This window comes from Lutjanus erythropterus, chromosome 15 (assembly GCF_056507025.1).
Source record: "Lutjanus erythropterus isolate fLutEry1 chromosome 15, fLutEry1.hap2, whole genome shotgun sequence".
In the NCBI taxonomy this organism is placed as follows: Eukaryota; Metazoa; Chordata; class Actinopteri; order Lutjaniformes; family Lutjanidae; genus Lutjanus; species Lutjanus erythropterus.
The window spans coordinates 1473856-1496960 of NC_139331.1; the positions used below are offsets into that span (position 1 = coordinate 1473856).

Here is a 23105-nt window from a genome sequence, read left to right on the forward strand (position 1 = left end):
TGCCCACCTGATTATGTTTACTTGTTCGGATTTTGTTGATTTGGTCCTCATTAATTGCTTTTTGTGCTGCTACCATGGATAACTAGGTTGCGTTGTTTAATAGGTTCTTTTTTTTCTGGATTCTCCCTGAGTTTTCTGTGTCTTCCTTAGAGCCCTCTCGAGCTGCTCTGTGCTAATTGACGCAGCAGTCCATATCTGCATGCCCGGGGATGCCGCCTCAATTAACTGCGGTCAATTGGCACAGAGCATCGAGTGGTTTTGTGTTCAACGAAGAACGAAGCACTTCTGTCGACTGGATATGATTAAAGATCGTTCACTGCCTTACTGAGACATTCATGTGTAAGTAAACCTAATCCAATATGTCTGATTAATTAATTTTCTATCAAGTAGTATTTATTTCTGCAGGTAGGAACACTATATCTAAATTTGGGAGTTAACAGTTAACTAGCTACTGTTAGCTTATGTATGTGTTCAGCTGCCTTGCTAATTGAAAAGAATAGGCCTCTATCATGTGTGTAGCTAAGTGGGATGAATACAGTGACATTTTCTTCACGGTGAAATTCAAAATTATAGAAGTTACTGAAGCAAAATTAAGTCAGAGCAAGGCAACACTTTTCTTTTCAAAGCGAGGACAGGTTAGGCCTGACATTAGACGCATGTTCATAGCCTGCTGTATTTGGGTGAGTAAATAATTTGTTAATGTTCCGGTTGCAATATAGCAATTGTGATTTTTGCTGTTATGTCTGAAATTGAGTTTGATTGTCCAGTGGTTATATTAATTTTCGTACTAATTTAAAAAGAAAAAGGAGAAGCTCCTTCCAAATGTCAGAGAGGAAAGCTGAGCAGACACACACACTGACAGCTAATGAACTTGTTTTGAATATATTTTCACCAGATGACTACTAAAGACCAGAGATCATCATATCATTATAAACGTCAGAACACAGGGCAGAACACCATAAGCGTGACACCACCAGTTACAAACAGTTAGTGACTCATGTCCTGCAGCAGGTTAGACATTCATTAACAAATACAACAATAGGTAGGATTGTATATGTTTCCATTGTGGCTTTCTGCCTTTTTGCTAAAGTTAGGAAAGGGTGGAATGTGAGACAGAAGACAACATGTAGATTGGCCTCAAGTTGGAGCTGAACCCATAAACCTGTATAGGGTCCAGTACATGCAGCGGGTGCTCTTCCTAGTGAGCTATAGAGGAAGTGTGCTATGAGACAGAATCCCATTCTATTGACTTGTTTTGTGTTTGTGGCTTCCAGCCAAGATATTTCCTGTGTTTTGTTAATTGTGGTTAATATTCATCTTTTTCATGATGAACTCTTTATATTCTTCACATAGTTTAATCTGCAGGGTTTGTTTCACTGCTGAGAGGAATATCACACTCTTCTTTTTGGGACTTCTTTTTTCGACAATCAGCTTTCTGGGCTGCCTCTGTTCTCGTGCACGCTCACATTGCAGCTTGTTTTAGCCTGGCTTTTAAGCTTTGACTACACCAGGCTGTATTGTCTTACTGGAACAGCTTAAACCTCGAGTGGAAGTTGAAGTTAATTCAAGACAGGCTTTTTCACTTACTAGTTATCAGCATTAATGGAACCCTCCGCCCCCAAGTCTGCACTGTTTGTGAGTTTGAATGTTTTCTCAATAAAGTTTGGGGGAAAAACGCTCTAATTCTCCCCAAACTTCCGTTCTCAAGTACTATTAGATTTTTCATACATTTCACTTTTATTTTGAAGGTTATGAACGGAAGTCAAAGCCATTACTCCTCTTAGCTTTAGAAGGAGGGTTTAATTTGCATGTAGAACGTGAGCTGTTTGTCGCTGACTTCCGTGTTGTTAACTGAACTACAAACGTCCACAGTTGTGTGTCGTTTCTTTGAACCGCCACAGCGGAACTCGTCATAACACCCACTGCGAGGATTCAGCGTGTGTTCATCGGAAAAGTTGAGTACAAACCAGTTTTGTGTACTTAGGCTACATGCTTCCACATGTATTTGTATTAACATGTCGAGTACTTTAGATAATGTTAGTTATTGGTTCTACACTTTTTGTCTGCGCGCATTAAAAGAAAATCACCCGACTTTAAATTTAAAGTGAAGGATGTTAACACTCGCCACCGTGTAACGTACGGTAAATAGTTAATTTGCCTGACAGTTATTAAGTTTTCCCCCATTAGAAACAGATTCTTAACATTTCTCCAACGCCACTATCTTACACGCTACGTGCGTTTAGCACCGCATTTTGTCACTAGCCTAACAGTTTGTTTTCAGCTGGGCGAGGCTCGTTAATCCATGGAAGCAGTTAAACTGAGGAACAATAGCTATACTGATTATTTATAGTCACCGGAATGTGGATAAATGCCTTAATATTTGTACATATAGACGTGTAAGTATTGTATCAAGGTTTTGAGAAATGCTGTCCACGCAGGTTTGTGTATGTATGTGGCTGACTGATCTGACAGCAGTGATAAGAGGGTATTTTAAAGGGAAAGTTCGCCCAAAATTACCCTCATGCCATTGATGGTCGGGTTTAATTTGGTAGTCCGCAAAACACTGGAGTTTCACAGGAAAGCAGTTGCTGTCAAACAGTGGACGTTAATGTTGACTAGTTTTCAAACGTAAAAGACAACTAGCAAAATGTAAATGAATAAATAAATGCCTCCATACTGCTCATCTGGCATAATCCAGGACTCCTAAAGGTCCAACCTGCTGTTTGCACACCACACACACGCCCAGTTCAGACAGTGTGCATGTGCACATGAACGTGGCTCCAAGTTAAGGATCTACAGTGAAAATTCAGGCTTAAAATGCGGTGTAAATAACATAGAGGGAATAACTGGTCACCATTCACTTCTATTGTTTGGGAGATTGTACGACGCTGTGTTCCTGTCTTTCTCCAGCAGTGTTTTGTGGACTAACAAAATAATCCTGACCCACAGTTGGCAAGAGGGTGAGTAAATAATGACTGAATTTTAAAGTTAGGGTGAACTATCCCTGTAAGAGTTCCTTTACAAATTAAAGGTCCAGGGTGTATTTCATGTATTTAGTGGCAGAATATGAAAGAGGTGGATGTTTTCATTAGGTTGTATCATCACCTGAAAACAAGGATCATTCTGTTTTCATTACCTTAAAATTAACTAGAGCTGTGTATTGGCAAATATCTTGCAATTCGATACATGTCACAATACATGGGTTATGATTCAATATATTGCAATACTTTGAGCAAGATGAAAACCAATTTTAGGAAAATTGTCATTGTATAAAGAGCAAAAACCATATGTAGGACATTTGTTTAAACGCAACATTAAATTATCCACTGCTACGAGTTTTTGCATTTGTAACTCAATATCATAAGTGTTTTCAGAATCAATACAACATCACAAAATATAATATTGTGATACTCAATATTTCAATATTGTCTTACACCCCTAAAATGAACGATTTATATCTACTTTTATCTTGTTTGAGGCAACACATAGGAGAAGTACAGATGCACAGATCTGACTTTATCTCTCCAAATACAAGATGTCTGCTGATCCTGAGCATTGATCTGATACCTGAGGGTTGTACTATGAAGCAACATTAATGGGTTAGCAAGGTATGTTGAGTCTAAAGCCAGGGTTTTCAGTGTCATGACGGTGGCTCTCTTTTAACCTAACTAGATCACCATGGTAACTTATGCTGACCTCATAACGTGGTCAGGAGCAGGTTATGTTTTGAGTTTCAGATGAAATCGTCAGTAAAAAGCGCCGCTCTTTAACTAATTATAGTCCTAACAAGGTTGTTTATGAGCGATATAGATTAGAAACTGGGAGAAGACGTTAAAAATGAAAAGTTGCTCAACTGTACGTTTGTAATATCACTGACTGAAGCCGTATAATGCAGAAATGTAAGACAATTTAACAGCACCAAAAACTGTATGTTACCATGAGAACCTCCGTTGGGTGACGCAGAGTCATTTTTTTTCCCTGTTTACTTCAGATAATATTAACACTTTAAATTTACACAGTATATGAATCACACATTAAAATAATGATGAAACAACTACAGACCACCCTGAATACTACTAATATTTACTAATTAAAGTCTGTTTTCCATCAGACTTTAATTAGTAAATATTCGTAGTATTCAAGGTGGTCTGTAGTTGTTTCATCATACATTTCCATTGCTGATACTGCAGCTCTGAACACTGATTAGAAAGTGCATCAGTCTATTTATCACAGAAAATCTTCATTCAGTTACATTCATTTTACTTTGATTTGGCCAAAAACTTAAGTGATCTCCGAATCTTGGTCATCACAGGACAGTGTCAGACTGACAGCATGTGTATCAAGTTTAACTGTTTAATGAGCAGTCGTCATGTTAGAAATAAACGGCAGCATTAAGATCACATTTAGTCAGTCAGTGATTTTCTGACAGCATTCTTATTGTCTTGCCTGATTTGCAGCAACAATGTTGCTTTTTGCCATAATATATTTTGTATATTTTCCATAGCTCTTAATTATAATAAACTGATCATTTTGACTGAAGTGGGTGGCTAACGATTGCTTCACTTTGTGTGGAGGAAGAACGCCCCTTTTTATGTGAGTGTGCACAGAGTCTGAAGAAGAAAGTAGGGCTGAACGATTTGGGAAAATAATCTAATTGCGATTTTTTTCTCCAATATTGCAGTTGCGATTTAATATGTGATTTTTAAAAAAATATTATTTTATACTCTTTTTTTCCCCAACAAAACATCATAAATTATTTTAATATGGCCAACACAATTTTAGATACATTTAGTATTGTTCTTTCCCATAGGCTGGGTGTCTTCGTTACAATTAAAAGATGTCACAATAAGATGCGAGAGTTGACATAAATAACATTTTTATTTAACTGCTCATTACAGAAACATAGGAGCAACAAATCTTTGGCTTTGCCTCTATGTATTTAACCTACAAAGTCATTGAAAGAAAAAAAAAAGGTACTGTTTAATAGCATGCACGTTTTAAACATTCTGCAAAATAAAGATAATTTTAAATGCTCAGTGGCGAGTTGCTCTTTGCACATTTTGTACATCTCTGGTATGGCAGACTGACTGAAGTATGTACGGGAGGATATACTGTTTATCAAGCGTATTTATCAATGCTGTGAACCCAGGCTTGGTCACCATGCTGAGAGGCGCCATATCTTTAGCAATGAACTCAGTTTTTGCCCGAGTGATTTCCCCATGACGTCTAGACCTACGCTCATACAGTTTGATGCAGTCGAGTGGTCTCTCTCTCTCTCTCGCGTCACATGATCACTTTTTTTTTTTAACGTGGCCCCATTGTAATCACACACGTTCCGATTAGAAAAGCGTGTTTTATCATATCGCGATATTATCGCAAATGCAATTAAACGTTCAGCCCTAGAAGAAAGCCTGAATTAACGAAGGCAGTTGATAGCCACTGTCATGATACCTGGTATCTCTGACTCGGGTCTAGGGGTTTAGGTTTTGTTGAGCCAGCTCATGCAAAGAAAACGTGACTTTGTTGAGCTTCCTTCAAAGTACAGCCCTCTGCTATATGTTGATAAATACATAAATACAAATATTAATTTAATGTATCAGATTGATGGGACAAAGAATACACACAAGAGTAATTGAAGAAAATCACACAAACGAGGGTTTTTTTAACTTTTCAAGTCTGTCTTAAAGGGATAGTTCACCCAAACATGAACATTCAGTCATTATCTACTCACTCTCATGTCGATTGAGACTTGGGTTTATTTTGTTAGTCAGCAAAACACTGTTGGAGTTTCACAGGAAAACGGCACTGCAGAATGGGGCTTTAGGAGACTTTTTCCTTTTGAAAACTGGTCACCATTCACTTCCATTGTTTGGGAGATTCTGCAACACTGTTTTCCTGTGAAACGCAGTGTTTTGCTGAAGTTTTGTGAAGTAAAAAACTAAACCTGACCTTCAATCGGTATGAGGTTACAAAGATGTCCAAACTAGCCTCAAAGAGACCATGTTTTAAAATGATGTCCTTGTTAATGATCAGTGATGAAGTCTGACCACATTAGTTTACACTGGCTTTATGAGACAGCATCATCCTGGTACAGTTTGTTAGATTTTGTCAGTTTTGGCCTTGCATTTTTGAGCTTTTCACTGTTTGCACTGTGGCAACAAACTAAAACAAAAATCTAATGTTTGCTAATGTCATGCCTACATTGGTGAGGTACCTGCAGTAAAGCTTTATGTGTTAACTTGCTGTCTGTGTTTCCTTAGCACCATGAGTCTACGAGAGATCAGTGAGAACGTGAAGCTGGCCCGTGAATATGCCCTGCTGGGAAACTACAGCTCAGCCAGTGTTCTCTATCATGGATTGCTAGAACAAATCAAGAAGTATGTGTACACCGTGCGGGACAGCAGTTTTCAGCAGAGGTGGCAGCAGGTAAATATGGCATTAGAAACATAACGGGTTATGTCAGAAAAGAGTCCTGGCTTTCCTGAAGTTTATCTGTCTTTATGTCTTAGTTGTGGCAAGAAATTAGTGAAGAGAATCGACAAGTTCAGGACATCATGTCAACTCTGGAGAACTTTCAGCTGGACACAACGCCTCCTAAACCTGCTAACCATGATGATTGTGAAATAAGGCCAGTGCACATGGAACAGAGGTATTGCAGTGGTTATTTACATGTAATTTTTCATTTTTGACATTCATTTTAATTTTCTCATTTATTACCTAAAGGTAGATACAGTAGGATTTGTCAGTAGCTGTTTGTACACACACAAGAGAGCTATTTAATAGCTCAATATTACTCCCGGATGTCAAATAGCGCTTTGACCTTGTAAAGTGTTCCAAGTACTGCAAAATAATGATTTTCATGCAAAATGGCAGAAAAAAACTTTTTTTTTTCAGCCTATAAAATCATATTAAACTGATATCTTTGAGTTTGAGAGGGGCAAAACGAAGACATTTAAAGACATCACTTTGGACTTTGGACTTATTGCAGCCCTGGCTTAAACATGACCATTTACTTATAATTAAACAGTTTGTACAGGGGCGAATAAAAATTGATTTTGGGACACAGTTATCCAACTGGACAAGTGAAAAAGCTGTTGAAGCCCAAATCCACAATAGCTGTCTGAGTATGTAATTTAAGGTGTTCTGTACATAATTGAAAGCATCTAAAAATATTAGAAATTAGTTATACAAATTTTAAATATAATTTAATTTTGTTGTACACACGCCTGATATTTGCCTGAATTGGTTGTGGTTATGCTCAGACAGTTAATACGAAAACTGAGCGATTAATTCTGCAAACTAATAGAGCCAGAGCCAACAGAGCGAATTCAAAAACAAGAAACTAAAGCTGTTATATTGCTCCAGACTTGTTTGACAAAAACAGTCATTTTACCTCACAGGACATGGAAGTTACTGGATAAAGGCAGGCTCGACTGGCACCATGTAATGTGATTAGGAATGTTAGTGATTGATCATTAGTCACTGCAAAGTATTTATATCGATTCAAGATTTATTAACTGACAATGTGTATTTTGTGTATAATTTTTCCAGAGCTCACAGGTTTTTTCACAGTCTGATTTGGTCCGCCTTGTTACTGTTGAAGTGGCAGTAATTGTGCTGCATTGTGCAGGTCTTGTTTTGAGCCATTTGTTTGATGAGGACCAGCGAACAAGAGCAGCTGTTTGGTGTGAGAACATTGTTGTTGTTTTACTCTTATTTGTTTAAATTGTTTGTGCTTCATAGATTAATATTTCATTTTTTGTTACATTTTTATTTATTGTTGAGTTTTGAAAAAGTTTTACAAACTACTCATGTTTTGTTTAGATAATTTTCTTCTTTAGATAAACTTAAATCTTTAAGTTTTAGAAAATCAAAAAATGTATTTAAAAATCTATATTTACAATTAAAATAATTTAATTTTCAGGAACCAAAATAATGATAAATCAGGTTCACAACTCACTGTGACCAATTTGTGAAATTGAACTTTTTTTTTGAGTTTTTAAACTCAAAGATTCAAGTTTATCTAAAGAAGAAAAGTAAATTATCTCAATGAAAGATTACATGTCAGCAAAACTTTTTTTAAGTTTATTTCAAAACTCAAAAGTCTATTGCAGGACGCTGCCTTGAAATTTTGAGCCTCAGCTTTTTTTTTTTTTTTTTTCCTTTTTTTTTGGTACAGTGTAGTGAGTCTCCAGGCAGATTTTTTTTCTTTTTCTTTTTTTTGTCCTAACCAATGTCCTGATATAAATTGTTAAAATAAAACAAACTGAGAAAAAGATTTGTTTTGTAACATACTAATCATTAATGATTAATCCATTATTGATTGTATCGTATTTGAATATTTGTTCAAGGAATATGCACAAAATTTTCAACCCTAGTTCTGATCCAGACTAACATGTTAAAATGTGCAAAAATACAAATAAATTAACAGATCAAGGCAGCGGTCACCCAGCAAAATGACTGCTTTTGTCAAAAGAGTCTGGTTGCTTTGAACAGAGCATATATGGCTTCAGAAAAGAGTTTCTGATGGCAAAATAAAGCAGTGAAAATATTCTAAATGTAGCATATGCTTAAGCTGATACAGATGTTTTTTATGGGTGGCTAAAATATGTTTTGCTGCTGACCCTGTTCACAGCAGTGCATTATTTACCTTCTGTGTTGATTCTTATTGTGATCTGCTGCCTACAGTCTTGAGGAGCAGTCTAAACAACAAATTGAGCTGTTTTTTTAAGTAGATTTTCTCATAGCTGTTAACATTTCTTTTCACACAAATTTTTGTGGCTGCTTAATGAGACACTCAACTTTAATATCGTATGTGCATTTTTACTATTTCAAGCTAAATTTCCAGAGGCTTTAAGTAAATTCATTCTTTGTTCACTGTTCTTCTAGTGTTGATACTGTTGAAAGATCTCTCTGGTTGTACATCTAGCTCACTGTTCACACATTTGTACTCTGAGCTTGTGTGAGCTGTTTGAATGTGAACAATAGGGCTGATGTAGTCATATGATTGAGATTAGTAAACTTGAGTCCCTGATGTGAGGCTGTTTTGTTCCTGCTCTGCCCTCGAGACAGGTGGCCTGTAAACCTCACACTGCCTCTTGGTTTGTTGGCTTGTTTGTTCACTTTTAAGTCTGGTTGCATAAATACACCTGATGAGTATTTTCACATACAATATCATCCCTCATGTGTAGCCTCCAGAGGATTTCTAAGAATTTGTTGATGATATATTATAACAGGATATGAATACACACTGAGTCGTTTATTCAGTCATTTATGGTGTTTCATTATTTAGATTTGTGTCTCAGGCTCAGTCGAGCCCAAATCTGATTACATCACTTTTTAGTGCTGTGGCACAATAAAACTACAACCAAACAGATATCATGAAAGTAGAGGTGGAGGAAATAAGAGATTCTTAGATGTGTCATGATTCTCTCTTGAAAGATTATGAACTGATGCAGAAAAGTCAGTAATCAGAACTTTAACACCCAATTCTCCACATGTTGAATGCCTGTAACAATTTCCTAAGACAACACATGAGGTATTTACTTTCCAAACGTTATTTCTTGAGTTCTGGTGAGGATGGCTAAATGTAAGAGACTACAGATGGATATAATTGGACGGGCAATCCCTGGCTTAAAAGCTTAAAATTGTTATGCGTCAAGATCCATCGATAATCGTTTTGCATTGCAGCCCTCTGAATCTGAATTGAATCAAGTCAAATCCTGAGGTGATGAGATTCCCACTCTTACTTGAAAGATTGATGGCTGCTGTTAAAGCTGGGGTAGCCAGCTCATTTCTTTTGGCCTCACTGGGCAAGTTCCATAATAACTAGGGATGCAACTAATGATTATTTTTCTTATTGATAAATCTGTCTGATTTTCTTGATTAATCTAGTATTTGTTTGGCCCACAAAATGACAGAAAATGGTGAAAAATGTCAATCAGTGTTTTTCAAAGCCCTAATGTAAAGTCCTCAAAAGTCTTGTTTTGTCCACAACCAGAAAATATTCAGCTTACCATCATATCATTATCATAGAAGAGAAAATAAACCAGAAAAAAGAATTTGGATATTATTTTCTTAAAAATTACTCCAAAACAACTGATCAAAATGCTTAGCAATTAATTTAAAATTTGACAACTAATCAATTCATTGACTAATCATTACAGCCCCAATAATAACAAGTAACTAAATAATAACATGTACTTCAAGTGGTCTGAGAGTAAACTAGACTTCAGGTTTAGAAAATCGAGGCCATGATTGGAGACTTCAATCAATTACAGGTCTGTAAGATAGTTGATTGTTGAGTCTCATTCCCAGGATTTGACAACCTGGGAATGAGACTCAACAATCAGCCATCTTCAAGCCACCAGTCCAAAGCTTCAGTAATTTGATAGCCTGGGGATGACACTAAACAATCAACTGTTTTTCTCCAGAACTGCTTACTGCACCTTTAATAGTTCCCTCGTCCTCTCCCCCTTGCACAGACATTCTCCTTGTCCTGTCAGGCGGCCTTCTAACCCCTATAAAGACAGCAAAGCTCCCAACAACCGCCTGAGCGTGGCTGTGAGGGCCCAGCAGAGGCACTCACCTCGTGGGCCCAACGGGGACAGAAGCAAACCATCCAAGGGAAAAGAAAAGAAGGAATCAAAAGAGGGGAAGGAGGCTGCTGGCAAAGCAAAGGATGATAAGGTGAACATTGTGTTGCTGATTTCAATGTACCTTCCTTCATAATATTACATAACATAAATTTAGACACAACTATTTGCATTGTTGATTAAACAGTGTCCATGTGTTGCTTGTTTACCTGCAGACACATCTAGCCTGTAATTCCAGTTTTTCATCTGAGAGAAACCAGACCACATGGTTACATTGAGGGAACAGGGAAAAGTAATAATGTTTTGTTTCTGCCTTCCAGAACAAAGCAGATGTCCAGGAGAAAGAAGTGAAAAAGTTTGATGGGACAGGATATGACAAAGACCTTGTGGAAGCTCTGGAGAGAGACATTATATCTCAGAATCCAAATGTTAAATGGTATGTGTTCATCAGTTATTTTCTTCATCACAAGTGGAAAAGTCATGAGGAAATTTTGGTGTCATTTTGGGTAATGTTACTGTTTGCTGTCTTTGCTTTAACACTTAAGATAGTGACCAAGCCCATTTTCAAAGATGCTCAATTGTTCCTTTTTATCTTTTTCTGAAAGAATTATTTGTTGTTATATAACCACATAATATGAAGCTAGCTTACACCGAGAGAATTAGAAGTGAACTCAGAAAAGACCCAGATGCCTCATCACAAAATTTTGTCTGCTTGCCCTATCTTAACTGAAAGGGTTCACCCCAAAATGCATATTTTTCCTCTTACCTGTAGTGCTGTTTATCCATCTGTACCGTTTATATCAGCCATAGAGATGTCTGCCCTGTCTCCAGTACAATTGAACTAAATGGCACTCAGCTTGTGGTGCTCAAAGCATCAAAAATACATTTGAAACAACAGTGGAACTTTGCAGAAACAATGAGCTGGTTATTCAAAATAATCCACAAACCTTGTTGTGAGTAGTTTCATCTAGAAAGTACTTTCTGTCTGCAGTAGAATCTACTAGAAGTACTGTCTTTCCCACATAAACACATCTACATGTCTGTGGATTATCTTGAGTAACCAGGTTACTCTTGGAAAGAGAAATAAGTTTTGAATATTTCAAGTGTATTTTTTGGTGCTTTGAGCTGAGTGCCAGTTCCAGCTGATATCTTCAAATCTCTGCAACAGAGGTAACAGAGGACTTCAGACTTGGGAAGTATCTGTAACAAGGGCCCAGGGCCATAACTAGCCTGCCACATCTGCAGCAAATTTTCCCAAAAAGGGTTGAGTGATAAATTATTTAGAAATTGGAATCATAATTGGAAAAACTCGAATTTTCCAATTCAAGTGCTGTGATTTCAGTTGGGCTATACTCAAGTTACTGATTATAAGCTTATGCTTAAAATTAACTTTGAGGTGAAGCAGTGAATTTACTCATCTAAATAACATTAAATTCCACCCTGTATTATTCAGTGTAGTGTTAGCTGGTTAAATCATGTTTTCTGACACTAGCTAGCAATTCTGTAAAAGACTCGGTGAGGTGTGGTTTGTCAGCAACTTCCTTTACATGATCACCATCCTCCCTGAGAAGATGTAATGTCTGTCTCACCTGTCTCTTTAGGGACAATATTGCAGACTTGGAAGATGCAAAAAAACTCCTGAAAGAAGCAGTCGTCTTGCCGATGTGGATGCCGGCATTTTTCAAAGGCATTCGAAGACCATGGAAGGTGCTGAGCTTTAATGAGATTTTAGTTTTATTCTTTGTTTTGTAATATGTATCAATAATATTAATATTCCTTTATTTACTTCAGGGAGTGCTTATGGTGGGACCTCCAGGCACAGGGAAAACACTTTTGGCCAAAGCGGTTGCTACCGAGTGCAGAACCACATTCTTCAACGTCTCTTCCTCTACCCTCACTTCCAAGTACAGAGGGGAGTCTGAGAAGCTAGTTCGCCTCCTCTTTGAAATGGTGAGACTTTAGATCTGTGATTGGTGCAGACAATGACCAAGTAATACTGTCTTTGTTTTTCTTTTGAACACACTCTGTGTTCAGGTTGTTATTCAAGGTTCCTGAGCAAGTTACACAAAGTGTGGGTTCAAATTCAAATTCAAGGCAGGACAGTAAAGACTGAACTCAAATGAAGTCTTGAAATACCTTTGGTACTTTGAGTATTATTAGATAGAGTATAATTAAATGTATAATTAACAGAGATTTTATCAAAGTATCAATACCTTGTGTTCTGTATGTGGTCTCTCAGCTCTCCTAACCCCCCCCCCCCCCCCCATATACAGCACCATAGTCAGTGTTTCCAGCAAACAAGCAGAAAGAGGTCAAGTGAACACTACCTGCTTTGCTCGAAATGGCAAAGACCTAAAGTAAACAGACAGCTGCTGAAGAAGGGGATGTATCTAGAAAGCTGAGTACTAATATTTCATCGAAGTTATGGACAAAACCATAGTGGAAAGGACAGTGAAGTATTGGAAAATTTAATTCCCATGTCACTCTTTGTCTTAGCCATAACTTTACAAGTTGATGGTATGTCAAGTTTGCTTTTTTGTGAATCTTCCTGCCCTCTTGTGGTGAAAAATCACTCAGCACACCTTTAATTTTGCGTCTGAATTTCTTGGATATGGTTAGTATACAATTATTTGTGCAGACCTCAGCTGAATTAAGCACCTGTTCTCAAATTCTGACAGTGGGCTTGCATCATATATTTGTGTACTGATTAAAGCTCTGTCACAGTGACAGATTCATCAAAATTTTATGTTATTTATCTAAATATTATTCCTGATAAGTGCACTGTTCCTTTATAGAACTACCTGAGAATTACAAATTGTTGAGTAGTGCAAACAGGTTGATATTTGACTGAGTCATTGCTTGTGCTCTTGTCCAGGCCCGTTTTTATGCTCCCACTACAATCTTCATTGATGAAATTGACTCCATGTGCAGCCGCAGAGGGACTTCAGAGGAACACGAGGCCAGCCGCAGAGTCAAAGCAGAGCTCCTGGTGCAGATGGATGGTATACTGTCCATGAGACAATAACACAGTCTCTGTTGTATTTAACAAGACTTATATTTGTTGTTGTTAGAATTTCTTTTCTCATCTGAACCATTTTATCAGTCTTGCTGAAACAAGCCCAACACAACTATACAATTGGCAATTTCCCAGCATTCTATATATATTTAAACTGTTTTTAATGCAAAATAACAGAGATTGAAGGGCTCATTTATTCCCTTATTGTGACATGGGTGTAGGTGTCGGAGGAGCATCAGAAAATGATGACCCATCCAAGATGGTGATGGTGCTGGCTGCCACCAACTTCCCATGGGACATCGACGAGGCTTTGAGAAGACGGCTGGAGAAGAGGATCTACATCCCACTGCCCTCAAGTATGGCTGTCTTTCTTCCTGCTTGTTTCATGAAACATTTGATTCATTTAAAGTGACTGTAGCTGCTGCAGAATAAACACATTTCACCAACTACAAATGCTCAGACAGAAATTGCAGCCTTATTAACTGCATAATGTAGGGTCACACTGGATTAACCCACCATGGAGGCCCTGGGCAAGAATTAACTGTTGGGCCCCCCTGACCCCCACATTCCTTGCATTCTGTGTGTTGTAACCTACAAATATAGTGCACACAGCAGACACACATGCTGCTTCATTATATTTTGTTTTGGGCACCAATACACAACTGGTGCTTCTATGCTGGATTACTGCCTGGCTTTAGGTTTGTTGCTGGTTATGTTGTAGGTTTCTGGTAAGTTTGGATTATCCTTTGAGACTCATCTGATAATTTTTAAACATGTTTGATATTTAGGAGGTAAAATCTATATGATTATGTTAGTAATTACTGAGTGTGACCACAATAGCCAGTGAGAAAGACAGGTCTACAAGAAGATGGAAGCAGCTGTTGTCAGACAAGAGTAGACTTTTTAGCCCGTGAGGCTAACATTAGTTTCTTTCAACAGCAGTATGCTAGCTGAGTTAAAATTCAACTCCAGTTCTCACCAAGAATAGATAACCTGTGTTGACTGTGTTTCTCCAACCTGTTGCATTTACGTTTGCAGCCAAAGGGCGAGTGGAGCTGCTGAGGATCAACCTGAAGGAGCTGGAGCTGGCCAGCGATGTGGACCTGGACAAGATTGCAGAGCAGTTGGAGGGTTACTCAGGAGCTGACATCACCAATGTGTGCAGGTCAGAGACCTCTGCTGTTTCCTTTCCTTCAAACCAATGTTGATCTTTACAGCTACAGCTCTTTACAGCAGATCTTTAAAGCTAAATCTGATCAGTCATTACAATAGATAAAATACAAAAAGGTTTGGGTGTCTGGTGACCCATTGACATATCATATAACTACAACATCCCTGGTTTGAATCCAACCAGGGACTTTATTTGCAACTAGAGATGTCACAATACCAGACATTTAGTAGTCAGTACCATTACCAGTGAAGTTCCATGATTCTCAATAGCCAATTTGATATCACAGTAAAAAACAAAGACAATAATAAAATTCAGTCATTGTCATTTTTCTTTTCCACCAGTTTAAAACTCTTCTGACCTACAAGGACCACAGAGGGGGGTATTTACTAACCCTGATGCAAATCACTGTCAAGGGAGCATGTTGCCAGAAAGTAAAGGGCTGCAAATGTGATTTCTGATGCTGAACTTTGAATATAAGTGGAACTCAGAGTACAGCGGTAGTTTAAATTAACTGACATGGTGACAGACCTGGAAATATGCATTTTAAAATGTTATATTTTAAAGACAGATGACACCAACTGAACGCTGCGGAGTCAGGATGGTTGCTACTACTACGAGCTATGTTTACATTACGTTAGCATAAACATGGTAGCCTTTAAGTATTTAGCCATTGCAAACGTGTACAAACAAATGCTAACGTGTATTTCAGGAAAAGACAACACTTTGAATCTATTGTTCATGTAACGTTAACATGAATCGACAGTTGAAGTGTTTCCTCCTTTCATCTGAAAAGCACAATGGCACCATTTGCATACTATGTTTGTGAATTTATTATTAATCTGTGATGAGCTGCCTCAAATGCAAAGTACTGCCATGTTTTTCTTTGCAATGAGAAGAGGCAGAGCTGTCACAGCAGCTGCACTTGGTGCCATCTTCAGTGTGCTGGTTTGTGTTTGTCTTCACTCTTTGTAATTTAATGGTAGACGAGGTCTCTGTCCGGTCCTGAAGACTTCCATCCTCGGTACCTATAGTTGTGTAGAAAAATGCGTTGGTAGCAAAGCATTGGTTCTCGTTACATGTCTACTTGCATGTCACAGCCTTTTCTCTCCCCTGTGGATTCTGTCACTGTCTGATAAAGACAAAATGTCATATAAAAAAGTCCAGTAAGATATGGAATCTTCTTTTTGCTGCCCTCCACCACTGCTGCAGCCTTTTGGGAAAGTAGAAAATAAGTTGCAGCACGTTGGTTGAACACATTCATTTGAATTAACTTATTAATTAATTGAATTAATTTGTTACATTTACATTTCCTAATTAAAGTTATGTGCCATCTCCTTAAATCATTTATACTTTTTCTATTCTGTACACATGCCTTTTGTAAAGAACTGGTGTGGCAATTTCATTGGCAACAAATCTCAATGGTGCCACATATTGGGGGGAAAAAACAGAACAAAACAAAGTCTTCCTATTTTCTGTTTTTGCAGAATATTACTTTACTCAAGATTTCCGAAGAGCTCAATAAGCTCCTAAGTTAGTAATAATCAGTGGATAAAATTGAAAAATATATCAGATTAATAAAATAAATAAATATATAAATACATAATAATAAATAGACAGTAAGTAAATAGATAAAGTTTGATTAAAGGCCTGGTTAAAAAGGTCAGTCTTGAGTTTGCTTTTAAAAATATCAACGTGCTCTGTGGCTCTCAAGTCTTCAGGCTGTTCCACACATGTGGACCACAGTGACTTCAAACTTTGGGGATAATTAAAAGGCCACTACCTGAGGACCTGAGGGTTCTAGAGTGTTCATGGGAAAAAGCAAATCTGATAAATGGGTAGGGCTAAGACCATAAAGAGCTTTATAAACCAATAAAATGATCAGATCAATAAAATCAATTCTGAAGCAACACAGGAAGCCAATGCAGACTCTTTAAAATTAGTGTAATGTTTGCTCTCTTTTTTTGTTCTTGTCAGCACACCTGCAGCTGAGTTTTATAATAACTGTAACTGAGCGATGGCTTTCTTTGGGAGACCAGAAAGTCAAGCATTACAGTAGTAAATTCTGCAGGCAATAAAGGCATGCATCAGTGTCTCTGTGTTGGCATGAGAGAGAAATGGTCACACTCTGGCGATGTTCTTAAAATAATAAAATCCAGTTTTGGTTATACTTCTAATATACGCTTCAAAACTAAGATTTGAATTAAAGATAACTCCAAGGTTTTTCACTTGTTCACAGTAGACTTGCACCAATTAATTGGCAATGCTCGGAATCGGGACGGTTTTCACGTGACCAGCCCTGGCTAGTGACTGGCCAGTCAGAGTCATATATCCGATTCTGTGCCGGTCATTGTCACACACGTGTTCTGCACGATGGTCACATCATGCGCACAGCAGACAAACTGACCGTGACATCAACACAGCACTGATAACAGCTACACACACTCAGGCACATGCTTGCTTGAAGCTGGTGTCAGCGACAGATTCCAAGAACAGGATAAAGAGAAGACAGACGGACAGTTAAAATCTCACCTCCTGTTCTGGCTGAAGAATAAACAACCTGTGTTGATGTGTCTCCTCAAATATTTTCTCATCCAGACTCGTTTAATTTCTGCGTCTGTTTTTCTCACAGCAAAGTTTTACTACAACAAACTGTTGCACCGCGTCTGTCTCCGGTTTGTTTACATCTGCTTCCAAATGAATATTTAATAGTCATTGTCATATTATGAACATCCAATTTAATTTTTAAAAGTTGCAAGAATGTTTGTGAATGCTGTCAATACAGTTCTTAGAAAGACTGAAAAACGGAATCAGTTGGCCAGACCCTTCAAAAATCGGAAATCAGAATCGGCTAAGAAAATTGAAATCGGTGCAACTCTAGTTGACAGAGTTTTAGTGCCAGGGCTTGAGTTTCTCTCTCCATTGTTTTTGTCCTGGTTGAGAATATGAGTAATTCATGTAAATTAGTTCACTGGCACTTCATGTAGCTCCTCTACAGAAATCTCTGTTCAGATGAAGCTGTTGTTGTGTGGCCCTGCAGGGACGCCTCTCTGATGGCCATGAGACGAAGAATTGAGGGCCTCACCCCAGAGGAGATCCGCAACATCTCCCGAGATGAGATGCACATGCCCACCACCATGGAGGACTTTGAGTCAGCTCTAAAGAAAGTGTCTAAATCTGTCTCCGCTGCCGACCTTGAGAAGTATGAAAAGTGGATTGAAGAGTTCGGGTCCTGCTGAGAAACACCAGCATCCCAGTCATCTGTACCTTAATGTGTGTGTAAAGAGTTGTATGAAAGTGTTGTTTGTGTGTGTCAGGTTGTGGCTGTGTGTTTTTCTGATTCATTCAGGTGATGGTGAGGAAATGAAGTAGGTTTATTATTACTTTAGGTAAATATGTGCACTTAAAATGCTATTGTACATTATGTTAATGTTACGCAAAAGTCTTACTTTAAATAACTGAAGAGTCAACTTGATGCCCAACAATTGTTGATATTTCTTGCAAGTTGGCATTTTCACATTTTAATGATCCTAAAAAGCATGAAGCATGTTCAACTTGTAAGACAAAATCAACTGTAGCTGTTAGAATAACTGACATATCTGAGGACACATGTTCATTTCCACACGTTTTACTGCTACTTTGCCTTCCCAAGTGTCATAATGTCAATCAAATTACTCCTGTCTTTTCTCTTTTTTAATGCACTTGATTTTATTTGAAACATGTAGTTCCTTCACATTGCTGAAGATGTAAATCCTTATGGACATAACACTAACAAGATCTTTCTATGAATAAAGTTAATGATAATGCATATTAACATTGTCTTAACATGTACGCTTATTAAAGAAGGTAACGCCTCTGGGGGAAACGACCCCACTCAGACAGATTTCTTACTTGAATATGTATTATATATTGTTGATATTCTCTAATCTGGAAACATTCCTCAGAGATTTTGCTCCATATTGACATTATAGCATCACACAGCTGCTGCAGATTTGTCAGCTGCACATTCATGATGTGAATCTCCTGTTCCACCACGTCCCAAAGGTGCTCTATTGGACTGAGATCTGGTGACTGTGAAGGCCATTGGAGTACAGTGAACTCACTGCAATGTTTAAGAAACCAGCTTGAGATGATTTGAGCTTTGTGACATGGTGTGTTATTCTGCTGGACGTTCCCATCAGATGATGGTACACTGTGGTCATAAAGGGATGGACATGATCAGCAACAATACTCAGGTTGTGGTGTTTAAACAATGCTCAGTTGGTACTAAGAAGCCCAAAATGTGCCAAGAAAATATCCCCCACACCATTACACCACCAGCAGCAGCCTGAACTGTTGGCACAAGGCAGGATGGATCCATGCTTTCATGTTGTTTACACCAAAGTCTGACCCTACCATCTGAATGTCACAGCAGAAATCAAGACTCATCACACCAGACAATGTTTTTCCAATCTTCTTTTGTCCAGTTTTTGGTGTGAATTGTGGCCTCAGCTTCCTGTTCTTAGCTGACAGGAGTGACACCTGGTGTGATCTTCTGCTGCTGTAGTCCATCTGCTTCAAAGTTCGACATGTTGTGTGTTCATACCTTGGTTGTATCGCGTGGTTATTTGAGTAACTGTTGCCTTTCTATTGTCTCAAACCAGTCTGGTCATTCTCCTCTGACCTTTGGCATCAACAAGGCATTTCTGCCCAGAGAACTGCCTCTCACTTTCTTTCCCATTCTGATGCTCGGTTTGAACTTCAGCAGGTCGTCTTGACCATGTCTGCATGCCTAAATGCATTGAGCTGCTGCCATGTGATTGGTTGATTAGATATATATATATTAGATATTAGATATATTAGATCATATGTATATCTGCACACCATTCATTTGGTTCTGAACTTTTGTGTTGTGAAAGTGATTAACTGCTGACAAACATGATTTTTATAGATATGAGAGTCTTGTATTGTAATATGAAGCATAATTTCCAAGGCTTTTTGGCTATTGCACAATATACAATATAAATATCATAACATTTATTCTTAAATAAAATACAGTAAATTAGGACTCGGAAATAAGGATAAAAACAAATATATAAAAAAGTAGATTTTTGACCGAAATACTTAGGATTAAAATACTAAATAAAAATACTAAAATATTGACATTGCAACAGCATTGTAGGGGGTGACTATTGGTGCTTTCTCAAAGTATTAACGCAATGAGATTTTTGTTAAACTGTCATTAGTAATATGGATATAATGACTTAGGGAGTAAGTCAAATAATAGAACAGTTAGTAGATCTTGAGATCTGTGCCCAAACCTGACAGGATGTGACGAGTTTAGGTCGGGTCAGGCTGTATTTCTCACATATTTCATGGGCTTATTATTATTATTAGCATTAGCATTATAATAATAATTCATATTATTATCATTATTATTATTATTAGTAGTAGTATTCTGTTTGTTATCTTTTTCATTTTTCTCCCCCAATTTAGTCATTGCCAATATCTAGTCTCATATAACAATATGGGGATAATATCAATATATTGCCCAGCTCTAATAAAACGTACTTGAAAAATTCAAACTTTCTTGCAGGTGAGAACAAGCAGAGAACCTTTCTGAAAATTTCTTGGTGTCCTTTGGTTCTCTTGCTTCTCTTCAACATATTTATAAATAAGATTACTGAGTGACCACAAACCCAAAATTAGCTGCAATCAACCTCCATTTAAAGACATAGAGGTGCAGATATCTGAAGGTGCGAAACAACACTGCATGTAAGTACTAATTCATTGTACTTTACTTGAGTATTTCCATTTTATGCAACCTATACTCCACTACATTTTAGAGGTGAATATTTTACCTTTTACTCCATTACATTTGTCAGTCAGTTTCAGATTACATGTTTCTTGTTCTTTGAAAACCATGTGTCTTCAAATTAGGTGATTTTGAATTAGAAAGTTTGTGATCAACTGAAGGATGAAGTGTTCCTTTATGGGCAGAGAAAATCATTCTACCTCTTAAAAAGGGAAATTAATCTTCACAAAGCTAAAAGCAGGGCTGTTTTTCCTGACTTGGTTCTAACACCGGGGTCTGGAATCTTTACAATCAAAAGAGCCATTTTTGGGTTAAAAAAAATCTGTCTGGAGCCACAACTGTTGAATTCTATTCTAATAAAAGCTTTTTATTAAAATTGGCATTCAAAGTGAGCTGATGGAGACTCGAATCACTGTCAAAATTTAGAGGAAAAGGCACCAGCTATGATGTGCATTTTTATCGACAAAATATGAATATTTGGTATATATTTTTACAGTTGGTAAATCACATTACACTATTTTTTTAAAAAATAGCTGAGATTACTCAAAATTTCAAGGCAGCATACTTTGATTTTTGAGCTTGACTCAAACTCTCAAGTTTTGAAATAAACCTTTTAAAAAAAGTTTTGCCAACATCCAATTTTTAATTGAGATCATTTACTTTTCTTCTTTAGATAACCTTGAATATAAAATATAAAATGAAAATAATAAAGCCTGTCATCATCATTCATTCATTGGAGCTGAATAAATTTACTCTGTAATTTTATTTTTAATTACATTTTTAGGGGTTTCTAAAACTCAAATATTTAAGTTTTTCTAAAGCAAAAAGTAAATTATTTCAACAAAATATTCATAGTTGGTGAAACCTTTTCAAAACTCAAGAGTTTGAGTTGGGCTCAAAACTCAAAAATCTATTGCCTTGAAAGTTTGAGTTGTCTCAACATTTTCATAGATCTACAACAATGATAAATGAAAATGTTTTTAAAAAATGATTAATGTCCATATAATTTTTTTGCCAAAGTCACAGGGAGCCACTGGAGAGCAGCTTAAGAGCCGCAGGTTACAGACCCCTGTTCTATAAACACATAATGATCTTACAGACCATGATGCACTGCTGTAGATCCAACTACCCAACAGTATATAAAGCAGTTCAAATTAGGTTAACCTGAAATGTTTTTGCTGCCTTTGTGCAGCACTGTGTTGCATGAACTTTGAAAAGTCTGCCTATAAATGAAGATTATTATTACATTCATTATCTACAGCAGTGAAATACAACATACATGTGAAGGCAGCAGTAATATTAATCAAAAAACATCAGATATAATAGTAACCATTAAACATACTTTTTACTCAAGGAAAACTTAAGAGTGCATGACTTTTACTTATAGTGGAGTATTTTTATATAGTGGGATTAGTACTTTTACTGAAGTACAGGCTCTGAACTCTTCCACCTCTGGTTTCAGTGTTATGCATCATGTCTGTACCCAAACAAGAAAGCCAACAGACCTCATGAAGCAACTGGAAGGTGGGAAAACATTTTCTTTTACTCCTCAGCCAAACAGGTTAAAAAAGAATTTGATAATTGGTCCTTAAATTTGATGTCTCAGTGGAAACTGTGTGTGAACCACTGTGAGCCTGAGTGCCACTGTATACCGAGTGTTTCTGCTCGGTCACCAGATATCTGAGAACAAAGCATTGAGTGTTCACAGTCCCTCAGCCTGCACGACCACGATGATCAGACAAGACAAAAGCCTGATGGTCATAAGGAAAGCATTTGATCAGCAGGATTTTAGACCCAAATACACAGTCCAGCAGTACTTCATACTCACAATGTACTCACGTTTATAATCACAGAAAATATTCAGGTTTGTTTCTTCTACATCCCTAAATTTTGTCTTGTAACATCACCAGTTTAATCTCTGAGAATACATATCTGAGAATATGTTTTTTGCAAAATTAAAAAAATAAATGTTTTCAATCAATCATAGATTTCAGGGTTTTTCTTCTCACACATTTATGACTTAATCTCAGAGAATGTTCAAGTTTGTTTCTCATAAATTATTTTTTTTCTTGTAAATTTACCAGTTTAATCTCTGAAAATACCGACATTTTTTTTTAACTTTCATCTGAGTTTCAGATTTTTTTTCTCACAAACTTCTTCTAACTTTATAATCTCATAACATATTCAAGTTTTTTTTCTCAGAAATTTGTGACTTTCTTCTCAGATCATCTCTGAACTTGCAAATTCATGACTTTATATTCCCAGATAATGTTGAAGTTTTTTCCTCGTAGATTTGTCATTTTTTTTCTTGTAAATTTACCACTTAAACCTCAGATATTTTTTTTTTTCTTGGTATTTGTGAGTTTTCTGATAAATTTGTGACTTTCTTCTCAGTTCATGTCAGAAGTTCTTGCAAATTTATGACTTTATAATCTCAGAAAATATCCAAGCTTTCTTCTTGTAAATTTGTGGCACAGTGGTGCAGTGGTTAGCTCTGCTGCCTCACAGCAAGAAGGACCTGAGCTTGATCCC

General features: G+C 37.2%; 1 protein-coding gene across 3 annotated transcripts; it reads left to right on the forward strand.

Moving 5' to 3' along the window:
* The first annotated feature begins 1797 nt into the window (after nucleotides 1–1797).
* katna1 (katanin p60 (ATPase containing) subunit A 1) lies at nucleotides 1798–18593 on the forward strand. 3 transcript variants are annotated; one of them, XM_084737261.1, is made up of 11 exons: nucleotides 1798–1954; nucleotides 6261–6426; nucleotides 6510–6649; nucleotides 10485–10689; nucleotides 10916–11031; nucleotides 12197–12302; nucleotides 12387–12545; nucleotides 13471–13597; nucleotides 13833–13967; nucleotides 14650–14776; nucleotides 17820–18593. In XM_084737261.1, exons 2-11 carry the CDS (start codon nucleotides 6265–6267, stop codon nucleotides 18016–18018), a joined length of 1476 nt encoding a protein of 491 aa, XP_084593387.1. In that variant the 5' UTR covers nucleotides 1798–1954; nucleotides 6261–6264; the 3' UTR covers nucleotides 18019–18593. The 3 variants fall into 3 exon arrangements, with proteins under 3 accessions (XP_084593387.1, XP_084593388.1, XP_084593389.1); XM_084737262.1 differs by lacking the exon at nucleotides 1798–1954 and adding an exon at nucleotides 1987–2141; XM_084737263.1 differs by lacking the exon at nucleotides 1798–1954 and adding an exon at nucleotides 2223–2960.
* Nucleotides 18594–23105: the final 4512 nt, after the last annotated feature.